General features: G+C 57.0%; 8 protein-coding genes across 8 annotated transcripts; 3 read left to right on the top strand and 5 right to left on the bottom strand.

Moving 5' to 3' along the window:
* Positions 1 to 752: 752 nt before the first annotated feature.
* On the bottom strand, positions 753 to 1,582 carry V2A60_005785 (U6 snRNA-associated Sm-like protein LSm1; the record flags this gene model as incomplete). The annotated part of the gene is made up of 3 exons (XM_083257092.1): positions 753 to 1,144; positions 1,257 to 1,325; positions 1,444 to 1,582. The coding sequence occupies 3 exons, from the start codon at positions 1,580 to 1,582 to the stop codon at positions 753 to 755; spliced, it is 600 nt and encodes a 199-aa protein (XP_083113218.1).
* A 1,474-nt stretch (positions 1,583 to 3,056) lies between these two features.
* V2A60_005786 (polyphosphatase DDP1) lies at positions 3,057 to 3,851 on the bottom strand (the record flags this gene model as incomplete). The annotated part of the gene is made up of 2 exons (XM_083257093.1): positions 3,057 to 3,475; positions 3,782 to 3,851. 2 exons carry the CDS (start codon positions 3,849 to 3,851, stop codon positions 3,057 to 3,059), a joined length of 489 nt encoding a protein of 162 aa, XP_083113219.1.
* A 4,331-nt stretch (positions 3,852 to 8,182) lies between these two features.
* On the top strand, positions 8,183 to 10,245 carry V2A60_005787 (arginyltransferase; the record flags this gene model as incomplete). The annotated part of the gene is made up of 3 exons (XM_083257094.1): positions 8,183 to 8,249; positions 8,938 to 8,949; positions 8,999 to 10,245. 3 exons carry the CDS (start codon positions 8,183 to 8,185, stop codon positions 10,243 to 10,245), a joined length of 1,326 nt encoding a protein of 441 aa, XP_083113220.1.
* Positions 10,246 to 10,901: 656 nt separating this feature from the next.
* V2A60_005788 (exosome non-catalytic core subunit RRP42) lies at positions 10,902 to 12,190 on the top strand (the record flags this gene model as incomplete). The annotated part of the gene is made up of 2 exons (XM_083257095.1): positions 10,902 to 11,426; positions 11,534 to 12,190. The coding sequence occupies 2 exons, from the start codon at positions 10,902 to 10,904 to the stop codon at positions 12,188 to 12,190; spliced, it is 1,182 nt and encodes a 393-aa protein (XP_083113221.1).
* Positions 12,191 to 12,601: 411 nt separating this feature from the next.
* On the bottom strand, positions 12,602 to 13,474 carry V2A60_005789 (uncharacterized protein; the record flags this gene model as incomplete). Its single annotated transcript, XM_083257096.1, has 2 exons — positions 12,602 to 13,003; positions 13,097 to 13,474. 2 exons carry the CDS (start codon positions 13,472 to 13,474, stop codon positions 12,602 to 12,604), a joined length of 780 nt encoding a protein of 259 aa, XP_083113222.1.
* Positions 13,475 to 14,554: 1,080 nt separating this feature from the next.
* V2A60_005790 (cytochrome c549) lies at positions 14,555 to 15,222 on the top strand (the record flags this gene model as incomplete). Its single annotated transcript, XM_083257097.1, has 3 exons — positions 14,555 to 14,765; positions 14,851 to 15,136; positions 15,198 to 15,222. 3 exons carry the CDS (start codon positions 14,555 to 14,557, stop codon positions 15,220 to 15,222), a joined length of 522 nt encoding a protein of 173 aa, XP_083113223.1.
* A 498-nt stretch (positions 15,223 to 15,720) lies between these two features.
* On the bottom strand, positions 15,721 to 18,201 carry V2A60_005791 (protein RIX7; the record flags this gene model as incomplete). Its single annotated transcript, XM_083257098.1, has 1 exon — positions 15,721 to 18,201. The coding sequence occupies one exon, from the start codon at positions 18,199 to 18,201 to the stop codon at positions 15,721 to 15,723; it is 2,481 nt and encodes an 826-aa protein (XP_083113224.1).
* Positions 18,202 to 18,826: 625 nt separating this feature from the next.
* On the bottom strand, positions 18,827 to 19,848 carry V2A60_005792 (class I SAM-dependent methyltransferase; the record flags this gene model as incomplete). Its single annotated transcript, XM_083257099.1, has 2 exons — positions 18,827 to 19,147; positions 19,195 to 19,848. 2 exons carry the CDS (start codon positions 19,846 to 19,848, stop codon positions 18,827 to 18,829), a joined length of 975 nt encoding a protein of 324 aa, XP_083113225.1.
* Positions 19,849 to 19,912: the final 64 nt, after the last annotated feature.

A 19,912-nucleotide genomic window follows, 5' to 3' on the forward strand; every position in this document is an offset into this window, starting at 1 on the left:
CATCCATGTACGATATTTTTGCGACAGAGCGCTCGCTGTTTGTTTACTGTCTCCCTCTCTCCCTTCATCTTGCCTCTCTCTCACTCTTCTCCCCCCTTCTAGCTAGCTACCTGCCCAGCTATGCATGGCTGAAAATGTAACCAAAAAGGAATTTTTTTGGGGTTGAAAATAAAATGTCTGTAATTTTTTGGATAGGGGAGATAAAAACTATTCGTCAGCTGTCCTGTGACTTGCCGTAGCAAGAGTAAAAGTGAGGAGAGTGGGTAGGGGAGAGAGGAAGAAGAGAGAGAGAGAGAGAGAGGTGTAGTGTGCCTCATTCAAAATATATATTGATTCGGCGACTCTATATAGTGTATATAGGTGTGGTGGTGATGGTGGTGCAAAATCATGAGCTTCCAAAATTATCCAGGCCCAATCGCCACCCTCTTTTCAGAGGGAGAGAGAAAGAGGGAAAGAGAGGGAAAACGACGGGTCCCAGCCATCCGGGGCATTTCACAATATTCTGCCCCGAGGCCTGCTGCTGTGTTGACTGCTCAAAACAAAAAAGAAAATAAAGAGGAACAAGGGAAAAAAAGACAAGAAAATCCCCATAACCTCTCGGAACCCCTCCCCTCCTCCTCCTCCTCCTCCACCCCGCCTTGAATCTCTTCCTTTTTTTCCCCCCCTTCCAACCCCATCCCCCCCCCGACTCTGGTTTTCTGTTCCCGACCAAGGGGTGCCACGAATAACACGTCTTCCTCCCCGCCACAAACTTAGAGCAGGACAATCTCACCCGCGCCGTCGCCTTCGAAGCCGAGCTTGGCCAGCTTCCTGCCGCGGGCCTTGTCGCGCCGGCGGTCCCGGGCGTTGGCCTCGTCGGCCAGGCGCCGCACCAGCGCCAGCTCGCCCTGCTCGTAGCCCGGCGGGGGCAGGTCGTCGCGGTCGAGGTCGATCTCGCCGAGCAGCAGGACGTTTTCGCCGCGGACGAGGAAGATGCCGTGGAAGATGTCGGCGTACAGCCCGCGCGCCGTCGCCGATGCGGCGGTGGCGTCGGGGCTGCTGGGATCGGAGCTGCCGCCAGCCTTTTGCTTCTCTTGTTGTTGATGTTGTGGTTGTGGTTCGGTGGCGAATATGCGCTCCGTGGTGGATTGCAGGACAATATTGGCTGTTGATGAAGCCGGCGCAGAAAGAAAAGAGGTTGGCGGCTCTCGTTAGTCATGGTAGCCTTTGGCGAGTGTGGTTTCTTATTTCCTGCTTCGCGAAGGAACATGACGTACCGAATTGATCCCAGCTCCGCAAGACACCGACAAGTTTGCGCCCGTCGCGCAGCACCACCATCAGCTTCTCTAGAACGCCGCACCAGCACCAGTCAGCATAACTCTTCTGTTTTTTCTTCTCATTCTTCCTTGTCCATTCTTGCCGTCCTTGGCTGTCCCAAGAATCAAGGTGTAGAAGTGTCCATACTGTCCGTCAGGTCAAGGAGCTGCGCCGCCGTCGTAAACATTTGCGGCGGCAGCTGCGCGGGTGGCGGCGCCACCAGGCCCGGTCCTCCTCCTCCTCCTCCTCCTCCCTGGTGAGGTTCTGAGATGCTGAGCTGTTCCATCATGTATCTGTTGTTTGTCTCTTGCTCTCCTTTAAACGGGGCTTTTGTACAATCGGCGCTTGTATTTTCTGTATTCAATCTGGGGAAGTCGGTGCTGGCTGGAATGCTGCTATAATCGCATCGTAAGGTGGTGGTGGATGGATGGGTGAGCAAGTGGTTGACGATCAAGCTCCGTGGTTCGTCGTGGCGGGTATTTGGGATCGGATCCTTGTGCAACCTAGCAATGCGTTGCGACTCGTTGACGCGGGCAAGAAGTGGTGGTGGCTTATCGATTAGCCTGCCATCACGTGAGCTCCGTCTGTTTGCTCATCCATTTCCAGCGCAAACCGTCCTCTTTCCGGCTTGCCATTTGTCTGCTTATTTTCTGGCGCGGGGCCTTTCTTTTACTGGTGGATAGGCATCGAGTGGTGCCAAACGAACCATGCCAAAGGCTACCAATTGGGTTTGTTCCATGTGTATCGAGGTATTCATTGCCTTGCGCACCGTATCCCTGTCACCATCTCGTAGGTGGCGTTAGTTTCTTTGAACAGCGCCGTACTGGTAGGTTGGGTACGCTTTCTACGACACTTCACCTTTTACCATCATTATCATGCAGAGTACCAGCCGCTCAGCTTCGGATGAGTGAGCCACCCTCAGCACGACTACAGCTGAGTGTGCCTACCTACTAGGTACCTAGTAGGTACTGAATGTTGAAAATGGCCGAGCTCCCCCAACGCCCAGCGACCGGCGCCGAGAGGAGGTCCTTGACTCGCCACAGTCCCAAGCCCGACCATTTCTCACGCGACTTGTCCGCAAACCCCATTTGTTTCGACCAAAGTGGCACGCCAGCTACGCCCAAGAAGCCAAAAATGGCTCGTTCAATTGGGTCTCGCTGCGAGGCCGGTTGGCTGGCGTGCGCCACGCAGCCAGCGTCAAGTTGTGTGCTATTGTATTTTTTGTACCATCTATGAAGAAGTGTTCAAGGAGAAAAGAAGGAGAGGAGAGAAAAGAGAGAAAAAATGAAACAAAAGGCATACCCTCCTCCGTCACGCAGTGTCGCAGGAGCAAAGAGTCGAAAAAAGAAAGAAGCAAAAAAAGAAAAAGTCTAATCCTCTGTACCTGGCTTTGAGGTTCCACTCCGACGACGACCAAGGCCCAAGTGCCTCAGAAGAGACAAGAAAATGCGACATAGATGCAAAGTGTATATTACCCGCCCAACCTGTGACAGGCTATGGTTGCCATTTCTTTTTTGCCCCCAGATCTATCAGTAAATAAATAACCCTTCCGCCAAACAACGCCGTGTGATAAATGCATGTGATTGTTTTGTGTAGTTATCCTGCTTGTCAAGCAGGAGGATTGACCGGAAATCAAAAAGAGCGGCCTGCCATGTTTGCAGACATGGCCGACCTTGTGGTCAAGGCCTATTTGCCGCCATGATCAAGCCAAACCAAGCCCAAGACTGGGGCCATTGAGAGGTTGTGCTGATTCCGCGCGACTACATCCTCTTAATAGCAGAGCGATTCAGGGCCTCCTGCAGCTCAGGCCGAGCCGATAGGGCTTCAATGGCCTGGGAAAAGGTGAACCACTTGCGTTCGCGCTTGTGGCTCTCTGGCCACTCCTCGTACTGGCTGCGGACAGTGCCCTGGAAGAAGTGATACTGGCTCTGGTCTTTGGAGAGCTTGGGAGGGCGCAGCTCCTCGATGGTACCGAGCTCAAACTCGACCTCGATGGTGATGCCGGCTTCCTCCCAGGCCTCTCGGACGGCGGCTTCCTGGCACGACTCGTCAATCTCCCAGCCGCCTTTGGGCAGTACCCAGCCCTTGCGGCGGGTAGACTGTATCAGCAGGACGAATTCCTGGTCCGGCGAGAGGGGAACGACGCCGGCGACGAGCCTAAATCCTTTGGCATTGTAGCCTGCGTGAGTGTGTTAGCGGGATTGTTTCAATCAAGCGGCAGGTTGCGCCAGGCTGAGCGAGCATCCGAACTCGCAAATCGCATGGCAGAAAAAAAAAGAAAGAAAAAAGGAGGGAGAAAGCGGCTGATTTGCGAGGTCAGCCGCAGCAAGTTGCGAGCATGCACAAATGTGCTGGTGGCAGCCCAGGTCTCAGTCTGTGACTGCCAAGTTCTAACTCTGGAGCGGTAGGCGCGGCGGATGTGCTGCATGCAGCGCAGGGGACGGTGACGCAGGGGACTGTGACGCAGGGGACCACAACGACTTACGTTGTTTACTCCTGCCAACTCGCGACTCCATGGACCGTCCGTTGGTCTCTGTAGAATTTGACCCCGACATGACCGGAGCAGTAGTATTCTTTACTCGGGCGTGTCGTTTCGGAGATGGTGAGAGTGGTGGTGGCAGTTGACGGTCGTGTAGTGGCAGCTACCTTGGCGCAACACCCGACAGGCACTGTGGTGGCGGTCGTTCAGCTTCTGGACAGAGGAACAAAAAAAAAAGGCTGACAACACCAAAGGCCGGAAGCTGGGATTGCGACGTGCGTGAATGCGCAGGGGGCGATCAAAGAGTATGGAGCTGCATGATGGAGATGCAATGATGGTGTTTTTTTGAATGAGGGTAATGTTTTGCTCAAAAGAAGTTGAGGAGGAAACCGAGCAAGAATCCCGGGTTGCCGGAGGGCAAGTTGGTGAGAGAAAAGAAGGAGAAGGGACGGAAGGGAAAAAAAAAAATTACCTGGTACCAACCTACCTGAGCTGGTGGGAAGGCCTCTGGAGTTCTGGAGACGGATTAGCGGGCGAGCCAGTGGGTGACGACAGTGGACATGAGCAGAGGACAGGGGCCACCGACAGTGGGCAGCGGGGGCAAAGTTGGGAGGGTCTTATAGTGAGTGGGTGGGTTTGTGGGTGGGCAAAGGTGCCTCTACTGCCCGTACTGCCTGTGCTTCCTGTACAGCCTGTACTGCCTGTACTGCCTGCACTGCCAACTTAAGGTACAGCGAGTGGGTGACTGTCCTTGCAGTTGCCAGTGGATTGGGAAGGTAAATAGGTACTTAGGTAGGTACAGCAATACCTGAATAGGTGGGAAGATAGAGGTACCTTGATTGCTTGGGTGGATGGCTAAGTCGGTGTCTCGTTGGCCATAGATTCTGATTCACTCTCTACGCTATGTCAGGGGATTTCCCCTATCTCTTACCTGTTCTTTTGTTTTTTTTTTTTGTCAACTTACGATCACGTACATTCGCTGTTGCTGTCGGTCGTTGGTGTTTGCTCAAAGACCGGTGCCTACACTCTCGGTGATGTGTAGTGTAGGTAGGTTCACTAGGTACTTAGCAGTGCGGTGTACTGGCAATAGGAAGAATAGAGGTACTTGCCTGTGGGGCCGTTGCTTTATAGGGGCTGCAGAGGGGCAGAGGGTCCTCGATGCATCTATCTGTTTCCCTGGTCTGAGGTCTTTTTGGTTTTCTTGTGTCCTTCTTCTCTGCTCTCTTGTAAAGATTAGCTTTGTTCGGGAGAAGCAAGTGTAGATTAGGTTGTCAAGGCGTCTCTGCCGAAGCTGGTCAGCCGTCGTATCAGATGAGAACGAGCATCAGAGCTCGATTCGAGGCTTGCTTGCGTTGTGGCACGTCCGACTGCAGCGTCGCGATGGCCTCCAAAAAAAAACTGGTAGTCAGTCCGGCACCACGTAGCACGTGGGCAGCTCCCACTCGTAGATTTTCGGTGCACCGTGGCGTCGTCGGGCGGCGCGCTAACAATGACGCACCTGTGGCAACCGACCTTTTTCTTACCTCTGTGTGTGTTATGTTTGGGTATGTGTGAGTGTGCAGGTGTGTGCGTGCAATAGATGCAATGGCAGTCGGGACACCGGTTGGACAACAGGGCTGAACAAACGACCAAGATATGATGGCGTATCAATGCCGTGTCGTACTGATACTGGTACGGCAAGAAACGCACGCCTTCTTTTTATAGACGTGGACATGCGCCGCTCGGCGGCGTATCACATCACCTGGCTCGCATTGTACAGCACTGCCAAGCTGCGTGAGGTAGCCAGCCCCTTGCTCGCTTCCTCCCATCTTCCAGCCTCACCCTCCCCCTCCGACCTCCCTCCACCATGTCTTGCATCTCAACGGCTGTCTCGGGCGCCCAACATGGCAATCCGCATCGACATGCCTCCCTCCGTCTCGCCGTTGCATTCCCAGCAACAAATTTTCATATAGATTCATCAAGTTGGTGCGCCTCTCTGCTATAGTAACCAATCTCGCTGACCGAGGTGGTGCCTGCGCTGCACCTGGGCCTGCTCCTGCAACGCCACCGTCCATCTCGAATGCATGCAGGCCAAGTGGACATTTCTACCGATGCAATCTGCAGGGGCCAACAGGGCCGGCGAGTTGATGCCTGCATTTTCTCGCGCCGCCGCCAGCCAAGCGTTCGGGCTTGGGTTCTGGGATGGGGGAGGAGGGGAGCGAGCTACTCCGTAGTTGGCAGTTGACTAGGTATTTCGTTAGTAGCCTGGTAGGCTAGCCTGCGCCGCTGTTTGTATCCAACCAGCCAGCCAGCCAGCCAGCCAGCCAGCCAGCCCATTCTCACGCAGCACTTGCTAGTAGGTCTAGATGGAGGGCAGTGGCGTGAGCAACGACAACTCGAGCCCAATATGTAAACCCAGATCCCGGGGGACGCCACCAACAAGGTTTCCGGTGCGGCAGCGGAGAGGTGGGCTGAAGAGGAATGGATGCATGCAGCGACAACGTGATACTGTGAGTAGGCAGATGGGTAGACGACTGAGAACAACAGGGCAGGTGAGCAAAAGCTTTTACTGAGTACATGGGTTGTCGTGCGAAAATGATTTGATGTATAAGTGGCAAGTGTATATTCACCTACTAGTTACCTACCATAAGTAGGTATTGGTGTTTGTATGTGCTGCACGTCGACCTGGAGCCAACGTCGTGACGGCACCACTACAGGGACACCGCCACTTTAATCACTCAGTCATGGTGGTATGCTTTTGAATACGTGCCACCTTGGAAAATATCAGAGGGAGAAAAGCAGGGTTGTTGACTGCTCGGCCGATGACACGATGGGCGGATAGCGTCAGGTCGCAGTCGGTGTTTGGCCTGGGGTTTGAGCGCCACTGGGCTTGCATAACGGCGACGGCAGGCGTGACCACCCAGAGTCGGGAAACGAGGAGTCATGCAAAAAAGCCCCCAAGTTTGCCCGTTCGTTTGCTGGGCTGCAGGACCTCTGCTGCAATGCCAGCGATGGGGGTCACGATACACGACGCAATGCCGGCCATAGAGCGGTGCAGGCACGAGCACATGTGTGTGGGTAGAGCAGTCGTTTATTAGAGGTACCGAGTAGTATACCGGAGCAATGCCGGAAGACACCGGGATATCAGCAGGCACAGTAATAGGTAGGGAGCAGAGGAGCCAGTTGGGCGGGGTGTGTTGTTGGATATTAGTTATCGTGGAGCACGGACAGGTGGTATGTCATTTGTTGGTGCTTGGACAGTGAGTTGTACTTGGTATGGTAGGCTGGCGATGGATGGTTGGATGGGTAGGCTGAGAAGAGAGTGGTGACGATTGGGTAAGAAAATGACCCCTCCATTTGGAAGACATTGACTGGAATGGCGGGGTAAAATGGCCATCGTTAGGTACCTAGCTGCCCAGGTAGTACCAAGCACATACTGGTACTAGGTGGGCAGCGGGGCACGTACGGACGAGGCTTTGTTAACGAGAGGTATTGAGCCACCTGCAGTGCGTGCAGGTATTTCTGAGCGGCATTGTCCAGTGGGTTGGGTGATGAATTGTTGTCAAGTAAGTCAAGTACTTGGCCCTATTCTATCTGTGTACTCCGTAAGTACAGCGATGACTTACCTTTGCGCCCCCCTCCCCCTCTCTTGAAGATGCTTGACACTGCAAGCGTTAGGTACCAATCCCTGACAGCGCCGCGAGGCATCCCAAAGACCGTTGATATGCCCTATATTTGTTAGCCTAATATTCCATCTATTTTGTTGTTATATACTTTCTTTTTTTTTTTTTTTGGGAAAAGAAATTGAATTCTTCTTTCCTCGCCTACCAGCTGCCAGCGAACGCCGAAGCCGTCTCCGTCTCCCCTTTGCTGTCTCTGTTCTCCTGTTTGCCTCGCTGCTATTCTGCCGCCCGCGACGTTCCGCACCGCCCGAATTCATCGTCCGTCTACATAATAAAACAGAATCCCCATTCTCGTCATCCTCAACCACCGTCATCCTCTCCATCTCCGTCCGTTGCCCGCCCTCCTACTCCCTGCCGCAGCTCCTCTTGCTCGATATTCCGCTACACGGCCCGATCCTCGCCCATCACGCCGCATCCACTGCCCACGAGACGTCCCTGGCCGGCACCCCCCCCGGCGCGCAGTCAGCTCCCTTGCCTCTCTCGTGCCTCATTGCCGTCGCTAAAAAGTCAATTTAATACTCCGGACATCCACTCGCTACCACACCAGCTCGAAGCATCCCCACGCGCCACTCTTCGCTCCGGATTCTAGCTTCCAGCCAACATACATTCTTACTTCCTAATCTTGGGGTGACAAGGACCTGGTCACGTTTGCCCGTTGAGCTATTGCCAGCACAGACGACGCCTGTTTTCACGCAACGGATTGCCTCTTCAGGCACACCATCATCGTTTGTCGAGCCTACGAGCCATGCAATTCGTCGACCTCCCGCCCGATGGCGCACTCACAGACGCCTATGAACTTGTCTCTCCAATAGGTATGTTTCAATCTAGTTTCTATTTTTTCCTTTTCTTTTTCTTTTTTTTTTCCTTTTTTTTTTACTGTTCTTTTTTTCTCTTGCCTGGTTGCTTCCTCGCCTTCTTCCTCTTCCGGACTTATTTTTCTGAATTCTTCTCTTCTTTTCCTTTCTTTCCGTCATCCACACCCGCAAGACTTGCAAGCCTCGTCTGCCCACGTGCTCCTCCACCACCCTCCTGTTGGCTCCCTTGACGCTCCCACTCTAAACCCCAGCTGCATCGCGTGCACACCTCATTAGTAGTATTGCTTTGCGCCATCGACTCTTGCTTCGTTGTTCTTTTTCCTTGATTGCCAAGTTTGCACTAGCTATAGCCACTTGTACCCCGGGCCGACACCCCCGGGCCGCAGTCTTGTCCTAGTTTGCACTACCGGTCGGCAGTCCGTATCAAGCGAAGCCGGCCACAGTCTAGACTAGGTATGCGTGCTGCGAAGCTTCTATGCCCATGCCTCTCTTGTCCATCGAGACTCGTCATTGCTTGTCATCTCAAAACACCTCGACCACGACTGATGACTCCTCTCACCTAGGGTACGCCTCGCAGTCCCATTGTGGCTATTGCTCCGGAACAGACCGGCCTCCGGCCAAACGTAATAGAACCCTCCCCCTTCCTCCTCTCCGGCTTTGTGCTATCCTGCTAACCGTGCTCAAGCCCGTCGTCGTGGTACGGTGCATGCAAGCCATACCTAGCCCAGTTGACTAACATCCTGCAGGCATCTCGTATTACGCCAACGCCTCCGCCCTGAGCCCAGCCTTTTACCAGACCCTGCTCGACCGTTATTGGAGACGGTCTGGCAAGCTACTGTATCGCCCTAACCAGAGGGATTCTTGCTGTCCACACTACACCATCCGCCTAGACTCGACAGAGTTTAAGCCCTCGCGCGACCAGAGGCAGACGATAAATCGCTTCAATTCCCATGTGCTCGGTGACGACTACGTGAAAGAAGCATCTCGACTGTATCCAAGGACAAAGGAAGAATCCAAGAGGCGGAACAATGAGTTCAACTTGTCGGAGCGGGTTCATGAGGCAGAGTATGGCAGGCTCAAGACGCCTCCAGAACCTGCGCATAGGCTCGAAATCACTCTAGAAGAGGACAACTTCACAAAGGAAAAGTTTGCCGTCTTTGACAATTACCAACGCGTGATTCACAAAGATGACCCGGGAGAGCGTACGCAACACTCTTTTACCCGCTTTCTCTGCAACTCTCCCCTCCGTCGGTGTACCGAGACTCGTCCGGACGGCACAAAAAAGCGCCTAGGATCGTATCATCAGTGCTACCGCCTCGATGGCAAACTAGTTGCTATCGGCGTGCTCGATCTGCTACCGCAGTGCGTGAGCTCTGTATACTTCCTGTATCATGAGAGCATACACAAGTTCAGTCCAGGCAAGCTCGGGGCTCTGCACGAAATCGCCCTCGCCAGGGAGCAAGGCTATCGCTGGTGGTATCCAGGCTATTACATCCATAGCTGCCCCAAGATGCGCTACAAGATGGATTATTCCCCCCAGTACATTCTGGATCCTGTTACCTTGAACTGGGACCCTCTGGACAAGACGGTGCTTGCGTTGCTGGACAAGTCACCCTACGTTAGCTTATCCCAACACGAAGTCATAGAGGACCGTTCGGATGGTCAGCATGTTACTGCGCCCAAGGCTGGAGAGCAGGATGAAGTCGATTGCAATGACGATGACGATGACGAAGATGAAACCGACAGATCGCTCTTCGACGCCAACATGCCCGGGATCCCCACTCTGGCTGAGCTCGAAACTGTAAATTTGGATGAAATCCGTGTCTTGGGCCCTTCTCCTGTGGTTCTGTTCCGTATGTCCGACCTTGTGGGCTGGGACGAGTGTTCCATCTACGATTGGCCCAAGATCAAGGCTCGCATGGCCGAGCTAGTAGGCGCCATGGGGATGGACACTATACCAAAGCTATGCATAGATCTCATGCGCAAGAGATAATAATGCGTAACATCGGGTGTAATATATGGTCTGATTGGATACCCGGCTGCAGATTTGAGAGGGGAAACAATCGCATCAGGCGTTTGCTGGGTCTACGAGTACTCGTCCGAGGCAGTGTAGGGTATTGGCGTGATTTGAATTGTGGTATGTAGCGCCAAGGTTTAGAAGAATGCGTCGGGTAAGTATGAATGGATAACAGATTTAATATTTACCAATTTCTTTTCCCGCCCTTATTTTTGCTACGTTTCCTATTTTTTTTCTTTCTCTTCTTAATATGATAGTCTAAGACTGAAATGTATGCACGGTGCCGAGTTCTGCCTGCATCCGACACTCAACCTGCAATGCCCCGCGCTAGTACCAGCCTCTGGCTAAATCGGGACAGCTCCATCTAAACTTTGCGCAAAACTTTTGAACCCAATCCTCACAGCCATCTTCACGCCAAAGACAACCAACAACCTCGAAAACACAATTTGAATACACATTACATTACGCCTCACCATTGCATGGATCGCCGAAGTCGAGATTGACCGCTCACCTTGAATTGCACGCCTGCACACACACAAAAGGAAAGGGAAAGAAGGGCAAAAACACAAGAGGAAAAAATCATCCCTCTCTCTCTCTCTCTCTCTCTCTCTCTCACACACACACATACCATCATGGCGACGCAGCAAGCGCTCTTCTCCCCCGCCGAGCTCGCCTACCTGCACAGCTCGCTGCGGCTGCGGCCGCCGATCCGACCCGACGGCCGCGCGCCGACGCAGTTCCGCCCGCTGACGGCCGAGACGGGCATCCTGCCGGGCACCAACGGCAGCGCGCGGGTGTGCTTCGCCGACGGCACCGAGGCCATTGTGGGCGTAAAGGCCGAGATTGAGCGCACCGTGGACGCGCGCGCGACCGCAGAGGACCAGCTCGCGCCGCGCGAGACGCACCGGGCGGGCGGCGCGGGCGCCGCCGCCCAGGCGGCCGAGGCGGCCGAGCGAGGCAAAAAGACTGGCGGTGGCGGCGGCCAAGGCGGGAGGGAAGGCTGGCTGGAGATGACGGTCGAGATCCCCGGGCAGAGGGACGACGAGGCCGCGACGGTGTTCCTGGCCGAGATGCTGCGCGAGGCCCTGCTCGCCGACGGCGAGTTTGCGGGCAGGCTGTTTATCAACCGGCGCTTTCACTGGCGTCTGTACCTGGATGTGAGTTTAATATTGCCCCCTCTGCTACCGTTTCTGTTCTGTGTCGTGTTGCTGTTATGTTTGATTTCTTGTTGTGGCAATTTGGGCTGATTATTTTCCTGGGATAGATCCTGCTGATATCACCACCTCTGTCGTACCCGCTCCCGCTCCTCTCCCTCACCACGCACCTCGCGCTGCTGTCGACGCGCCTCCCACGTCTCAAGTCCGAGGGTGACGAGGACCCCATGTTTGACGACGACTGGGACGCCTCGACGTTTCTGTACCCGCGTCCCGCCGACGCCGGCGGCGCAACCGGCGGCACCACCACCACCACCACCACAGATGCGATGTCGTCGCGGCCGCCCGTCACGCTGCTCGTCGTCGCCGTGGGCGACAACATCATCTTTGACCCTGCCAGGGAGGAGCTCGCCGTCGCAGACACAGCGCTCGCCGTGTCCGTCGCCGAGGTGCAGCGCGTCGCCGGCACCGGCACCGGCACCGGCGACGAGGGTAGGCAGCTACGGCTGCTGTCGATGCGGACGGTCGACCCGCCGAGCAGGCTGACGCCACCGGGCGTGGAGCACACGACGGGCGCGGCGGCGGCGTCGTCGACGACGACGACAAAGCACAACGGCGGCGGCGGTTCCTCGGTGGCGGGCGTGTGGAAGGCGCCGCTGGGGGGCACCAAGTTTGGCATCATCGACGCGATCGTGCAGGCCGTGCTGGAAAAGGGTGGCGTGGCGGACGAGGTCCTCGATGGGCTGGAGGGCGTTGAGCTGGCGTAGGAAAGGGGAATCTTTCCCCCCCTTTGGCCGGGGGGCGTGGTGAGGAACGGGGAAGGGTGGGCCGAGAGAGAAAGAAGACAGACAGACATTGCATGAGTGGAAAAGGGTTTGCATGGATGGCGTGTAGGGATATATGCTTTTCTTTTTTCTGCTACCAGCGTTCAATATACAGAAGAGTAATCAAGGCATCTCTTCGTCTACCTTGATGTGGATACGGCCGGACGCAGTGGATGGGAAAGAATCAGCGTGGTGACGGAGGCTGCTTTCATACTACACGTTTGCACACATGAAATTGACATTCAACGGGTATGATAACGGTACGATGGCCGGATCAGAGATAAATAAATCGCTATGTTATGGGAGACTGTACATGTTACACCTTTATACACGCAGAAACGCCCTGCCAGTGCGCTAGAAAATGCCAAACCACTTCTTGCGCTTCCCCGCCGCGGCCTCGGCCTCTTCCTCGGGCGTTTTCTCCGGCAACTCCCTGCCGAGCGCCGCGGCCTCGATCTCGGCGTCGGAGCGCTGCTCGCCCTTGCCAAAGACCATGCCGACGGGGTCCTTGGGCTCGATGCCGTGCGCCTTCATGTAGTAGCGGCGCTTGGCGACGTCGTCGAGGTGGCGGGTGCGATGCTCTCCGGCCCTGAGGGCCTTGTCCTTTTCGTGCGAGAGGATGACCTCCTTCCAGGCGGCGAAGAAGTAGCCCGGGTCGGAGAGCAGGGCCGAGGTGGGCGGGACTAGGTCCTTGTAGGGCGAGTTGTAGGCATAGTTCATGAAGAAGGTGTAGACGCCCATGGCGAGGAGGGTGCCCTGCGACGGTTGTCAGCGAAAAAGTCCTGGACCAGGGTTTCGGCACGGGACCATGAAGGAGAAGGCGGGGAGTGAAGGGGGAGAAATTCGCACCATTGTGATAAAAGTATGCAGTAGCTTGCTGTGCCAGAACCAGTGCTGCCACGAGCCCGCCGGCGCCATGGTGCCCGGATAGTTGCGCTGGCTGCGCGCCTTCACCTCGACCTCGCTCAGCGGCGGGCTGTAGTGTCTGGGGAGCGCCGCCGCGCCCTTGCTCTTGAGGCGGGAGCCGTGCGATGGCGGGTTGAATTTGGCGGGCTTCTCGAGCACGATGGGCTTGCCGTCAGCGCGGACGGAAGAGGAAGAGGAGCCGTAGCGTACGAGGACAAAAGGCTGCGCGGCGGCGACGGGCGGCGGCATGCCGAAGCCCCGCCAGAGAGGGCCCTGGAGGGGCAGCAGGAAGCGCGGAATGACGCTCTTGGAGGCCGTCATGACGGCTGTTGAACTTGGGAGAAGGAGGTTGGGGGAGGGGGGGGGGGCGTGGTGCACGCGCCGGCCGGTGGTGATGTCAACCAAGCTCTCGAAAAGAAAAAAGAACTGATGAGGTTCCAGTCGCGCATGGAAAAGCTTCGGCGAAAAGGAGATTCCCTTTTTCCCAGGTACCGGGTCGACGCTAAGCCTGATTTGGCTCGGAGGGAAAGGGAACAAGCGGAGACGGTAATAAGGCCAGTTTGGCGTACTGGTAGAAGCAGCCCAGAAGGGCGCCGATGGTGGTCGCCCAGGTACGACGAGTAATCAGTACTGCGTTGCAGCAAGTCCCAAAATCTTCTAGAGCCACCCAAGCCGATGAGAGAGTTGAGAGAGAAAGAGGGTCACGCGCTGACTTGCTGCCACACAACTCAAGCGAGTCATACTCAGTGGACGGGTAAAGTCGGGTTGGAGTTTGCTCGGCGTTGGTACATTGGATCCGCCTGACCCATGCACGTTGGAATAAGTCCTGCGTAATACTCGGCCGCTGATTGGTCACGCACAGCCCCAACCTACCCGCCACAGGTGGCTGCGTCCACTGTAGCGCCTTGTGCTCAGCGCACTCGAGCCCATTTCCAGCGCCTTTCCAGGGGGAAAGGTCCGCCTCCCCCGAAAGGCTAGCATGCTTTCGTCCACATGCTGTCATGAACTATTTTTTTTTTCCTGCTCAATTCCCGTTTTCCCTTTTTCTTCCTCTTCCTCCTCTTCCAACCACAACGACCTAATAACCAATCCAACTCACGACACGTCCATACATTTCCCAAGGAAGAATTCCCTCACGAGGTTTCTTTTTTGGTTTCTTTGCATAGTACGCTTTAACTTACGACACTTTACGTCTTTTTTCTTTCACAAACCTCATCACAATGGCTGGTGGTAAGTCGCCCTCGTCTCCTTGTCGGACTCGTCCCGTCGGTACCGTCAAAGTGGCAAACACCAAGTGTCTGGCCGGTGAAGAGGAGGCAAGCCCTCTGCGCGACCGGCGCCGCGGATGAAATGGCGCGCAATTGCCTTGACATGAATCAATTCTTTGTCGAGTCAAACAAAATGTCGCACGCGTCAGCTTCTTCTAGCCGAGGCTCCCAAGCCTTGCGCGCCAGCAGGCGAGCAGCTACCGCACAATCCTGCGTCATTCACGATGGACGAGCCGACAATCGCTTCATCATGATGGCTTGCCTCCCTGCGCCGTCGACAAAGGTTGCCTCTGCACCGCCGACACTGCCCCGTCGGGCTTGGGCTTCCAAGCTCGGCGGCCTGGGTACTGCTCGGGTGCCCACGACGCCACGGGCTTGCGGGCCAAGAATGCAGTCACATCAGACAACTGACATGATAACCCTCCATAGGCGACGCTAAGAAGGGTGCCAACCTCTTCAAGACCCGCTGTGCTCAGTGCCACACCGTCGAGAAGGGCGGTGCCAACAAGATCGGCCCTGCGCTGCACGGTCTCTTTGGCCGCAAGACGGGCTCCGTCGAGGGCTACGCCTACACCGACGCCAACAAGGGCAAGGGTATCACCTGGGAGGAGGACACACTCTTTGCCTACCTCGAGAACCCCAAGAAGTACATTCCCGGCACCAAGATGGCCTTTGGTGGTCTCAAGAAGGAGAAGGACCGCAAGGACCTCATTGCGTAAGTGACGTCACGAGACTTTTGCTCCTTTACATATCAGACACTAACCCGCGCCACACAGCTACCTCAAGGAGTCCTGCGCTTAAGCGAACATGACCATGTTGACCGCTTCACCGCGGGAACAAAACAACACATACACAGTAATTGTACCAATGACATGAAAAAAAAGACGTTATTTTTTTCTGATAGACGGGATGGGAAAATGCCGGCGATTAGTTGTATTATAGACCAGTTAGAGGGTTTGCGCCAACACTAGACGAACGGCCGCGCCCAAAGCTTCTAAACAGAAACTCCTCTTTGCGAGCCAGCTCGCGTAATCCTTTATAACAATAGCAATGACTCGGTGCTGGATGACTGCATGAAGACGTGAACATGACAAGAAGTACTCTGTCGCGGATAGAAAGATGCACGCAAGATGTTTGCTCAGTAAGAATACCATGAGAAGATAAAGGAACCCCGTCCCCAAAACGGCAAGCAACTCGGAATAGGGAAAGATAAAAAAGTCCAATTCGAACATGTTAGAAAACTTGCTGGTATATATATACATGTAAAAAAAAAACACTAGAACATCAAGATGCTTTCGCTCACGTCCCACCACCCAGCTTCGTCCTCAGTTTCCTGTACAGGTCGGGCCTCTGCACGCTCGGCCGCGTGACGGCCAGGGCCGCCTCCCAGTCCTGCGGGGCAATCTCCTGGGGCGCGTCCGGGTCGCCGGCGGCCAGGTACCTGGTGAGGGCGCACTCGGCGGCCTTTTCGTGGAGGCCGCTGAGGTCGGCGCCGGAAAAGTCGCGGCAGCGGTCGTCGCGGGCGACGCGCTCGAGGAGTGTGGCGAGCCGGTCCGCCTCGGCCATGTTTGTTGATTTTGTTGTTGTTGTTGTTGTGGTGGTGGTGGTGGTGGTGGTAACGGCGGCAGCAGCGGCAGCGGCAGCGGCAGCGGCAGCGACAGCACCGGCTTCGTGACGGGTGCGGTAGATGGCGCGCAGAATGTCGACGCGCTCGTCGGCCGTCGGCAGGTCGAGGAAGAGCTGGCGGCTGAGGCGGCCCGGGCGGAGGATGGCGTCGTCAATCATGTCCGGGCGGTTGGTGGTGCCGATGACGTAGACGCCGGCGCGGGCGCGGGCGCCGTCCAGCTCGGCGAGGAGGGCGTTGACGACGCGGGTGCCGGCCTCGGAGGAACCACCGCCGCCGCCGCCGCCGCCAGAGCTCTTGCCGCCGTCGCGGCGCGGCACGATGGAGTCAAACTCGTCAAAGAAGAGGATGCACGGGGTCGAGGAGCGCGCGCGCGCAAACAGCTCGCGCACCGCGCGCTCCGACTCGCCGACGTACTTGTTGAGCAGCTCCGGCCCGTTGATGAGGATGAAGCTGGCCTGCGCCTCGTTGGCCACGGCCTGCGCCACGAGCGTCTTGCCGCACCCCGGCGGACCCCACAGAAGGCACCCGCCCGCGCGCGTGAGGCCGAACCGGGCGTACAGCTCCGGGTTGGCAATGGGGCCGACAATGGACAGTTTGAGCTGGTCCCGCACGGCCGCCAGGCCACCCACCTGGTCCCAGGTGACGTTGGGCACCGCCGTGAAGCCCTCCTTGCGGAGTATGGGCACGTAGTCCTTCATGGCGACGGTAAAGTCCTCGAGGGTGAGCGGCATGCTGTCCTGCTGCATCATGGCGGCGCCATTGCCGTCATCGTCGTCGTCGTCGTCGTTGTTGTTGCTGCCAATGGTGTATATCGGGTTGATTTCGCCCTCGTCGCCGCCGTCGCCGGGGTGCGGGTAGTGCGTGCATCGAAAGCGACCGGCGGCGCTGCGGGCCGCGTGCCGCACGAGCTGCGCAATGTCGCCGCCGACGTAGCCGTCCATCTTCTTGGCGAGGCCGGCGAGGTCGACGTGCTCGTGCACGGCCCTCTGGTGCAGGACGGCGCGGAGGATGTCCTCGCGCTCGGCCGCGGTCGGCACGGAGAGTTGGACGCGCACGTCGAACCAGCCGCCGGTGAGGAGGGCCGGGTTGACGTCGGTCTCGCGCGCGGCCGTGGCCACGCAGACGACGCGCGCGCGCCGCGCCTTGACGCGGCCCATCTGCCTCTCGAACAACGAGCACGTGCGCTGGTGGTGCTGGTCGTTTTGCGCGGCGGCGGCGTCGCTCGACTTGGGCATGTACCGCTCGACGTGCTGCACGTAGACGATGCACGGCGCCGACGCCAGCGCCGCGTCGAACGCCTCCGTCAGGCCCTTGTCCACGCGCTCGGGCTCCTGGAAGCAGCGCGTGATGTCGATGATGCTGACGCCCATGTGCGCCGCAAAGGACCGCACGTACGACGTCTTGCCGACGGCCGACGGGCCCGTGAGGAGGATGCCGAGCAGCCGCTCGTCGCACGGGTCGTAGCATTGCGGCGCGATGAGCAGGTTTTCCAGGTCGAACAGCAAGTCGTCATACGTCTTTCCGAGGCCGCCCAGTCGCGGGCGGTCGAGGTGCGACGCAACATCGAATAATGGACCTCGAGGGGTCTTTCTCGGAAGCTTGCCGCCATCCGCCGCCTTGCTGTCCTTGGACTCCTTTGGCGTCGACACTGCGGTCGCGCCCTCGCTCGTTGCCCTCGCCGTATTCTTCTCTTCGCCGCCGCCGCCACCGCCACCGCCACCGCCGCTGTCCGTGTCGACGCGGCGCTTCTTCTTGGCCGGTTGATCGCCGTTGCTGCTGCTCGCCGGCTGGTGGTGGGGGATCGCGGCGGGCTCGACGTTCCAGTGCTTCGTCATCTGTTTGTTGAGCAGGAACCGTTCGTCGCTCCTCGTGGCGTCGGCGGCGGCGGGCTCGTCCACGTCAATCGCCGCCTCGGAGTCGTCGCCGCTCCTCTCGTCCTGCGCCTGCTCCTGCCTGCGGACGTCGAGCACGCGGAACAGCGCATCCTCGAGCGGCCGCTTCTTCTGCCGGCCGAGGCTCGAGTTGGAGCCCTTGACGGCGTTGTACGCGGCGGAGACGGTCTTGAAGAGCTTGCCGTCGTTGCTGCTCTGCTCGAGCCGCTTGACAACGTGGTAGACGTCAATGTCGAGCCGGTTGCTGAGGGAGGACGGCATGGGGGATTAAAAAAAAAAAAAGGGCGGCTCGCTCTTGTTTCGTTTGTTGCTGTTTGAGGTGCAATGCAACCTTTTTTTTTTTTTTTTTGGGCGGGCGGCAGAGATGAGTGGGGTGGCCCGGAGGTAGTGCGGAGATTCGGCGGGGCAGCGGTTGGTGTAAGTCCAGGAAGGATTCTCGATGCGCGATACATTGTTGTGAGATGAAGAAAGAAACAAGATGGGAAAAGAAAGCAGAGAATAATAAATCAAGGTCAACACGTTGGAGTTCTTGAAGTACTAGGACATGCATCTTATAGTAGTTTAGGTCAAAGTTCTGGCTTCCTGTGAATCAAAACCGCAAACTGACAGTGTCTAGCAAAGCTTTGACGCCAAAGCAGTATGTAATATCACCGAGGGTAATATAATAGCGCATCGGAACAGGGTCGAAAAATTCACGGTAGTTGCCATCTTTTCAATCTCTTGACACCGGGGAGTTACAGGGGCTATCATGTCTCACGTCGCTCGTAAACCCATACGTGGTGGGCCCTCCTACATGACACACACACTGTCCGGCGTTTTCAAACTAGTTTGGATAATCCATATCTTCTCCGCGTCATCTCAGGTACGCGCCGTCACTGCGTCATGTTCACATCCTGAATCGCATGAAAAGGTACAGGCCCCTTAGCCACGGAATCCAAGACAAGAGCCACAGCACCACGCGTGGCACAAAGCCCAACAGCTTGACGGCCGGGTTGTGCGTAAAGCGATAGCCTTGGACGAGCTGCAGCCTGGCATCGAGCCTGGTCACGTCTTCAAAACTGCGTATCGCGTACTGCCACTGAAAGCCAAAGCTCTGCTGCACCCGCACGACCCAATTCACCACCGCCCTGGACTGGGGCGACACGGCGTCCAGCATCAGCTCCCCGCCGCAGGGCGCAAAGTGGTTGACGAGGCGGCGGATGAGCGCCTGGGCGGCGTCGGCGCTCAGGTACATGCTCAGGCCCTCCATGAGACCAGCGTCGGGCGGTCGGCGGGCACGTCCTCGAGCCACGCCGCCGCGGTCGCATCCGACGCCACCATCGTGTACGAGTACTTTTGGCCCGCGTATGCTGCTGCGGATACCGCTGCTGCCGGCTCGGGCATGGCTGAGGCCAGGCGGCGACGGGCATCAATAACGTCTGGCAGGTCGAGGTCGATCCAGCGGACGTCGGCGCCGCACTTGCCGCGCAGGCGCAGGGCGCGGGCGTCGAGACCGCATGCAAGGTGGATGACGGCGACGGGCTCCTCCCTATGGGCAGCGAGGAATTCGGTCGCCCAGTCGTCCATGACGCGGGCGCGCATCGTCACCATTGCCGAGTGGGAGAAGGCAGCCGGGGGGCGGGCGACGATGCCGAGATGGTCTATGACGGCGACGGCCCAGCGATCGGCAAGGAGCGGGCGGCGGCGGTAAAAGTCGTTGTACTTGGCTAGAAGCGTCACGAGGAGCGTCTCCTGGGCGCCTGTGAGTGTCATGCCGAGGCGGTCGGCGGGTTGCCTGTCCTGGGTGGTTGTCATGGCTTGCTCTCTGGGGATACTGTCGAAGCTTCTTTTCTGCTGCTCTATCTTGCCGGTGACTCCCTGTGAGGGGTTCAAGACGGCGAAATAGCGGGCAGGCACCCTCCGAGACATCTTTGGCAATGAGACATTATTGGTGCGCGGTGAGTTTGGTAGAGCGAGCAGCTCAGGTCACAGC

The sequence above is a fragment of the Cordyceps javanica genome, chromosome 3 (assembly GCF_051103115.1).
Source record: "Cordyceps javanica chromosome 3, complete sequence".
Lineage (NCBI taxonomy): Eukaryota > Fungi > Ascomycota > Sordariomycetes > Hypocreales > Cordycipitaceae > Cordyceps > Cordyceps javanica.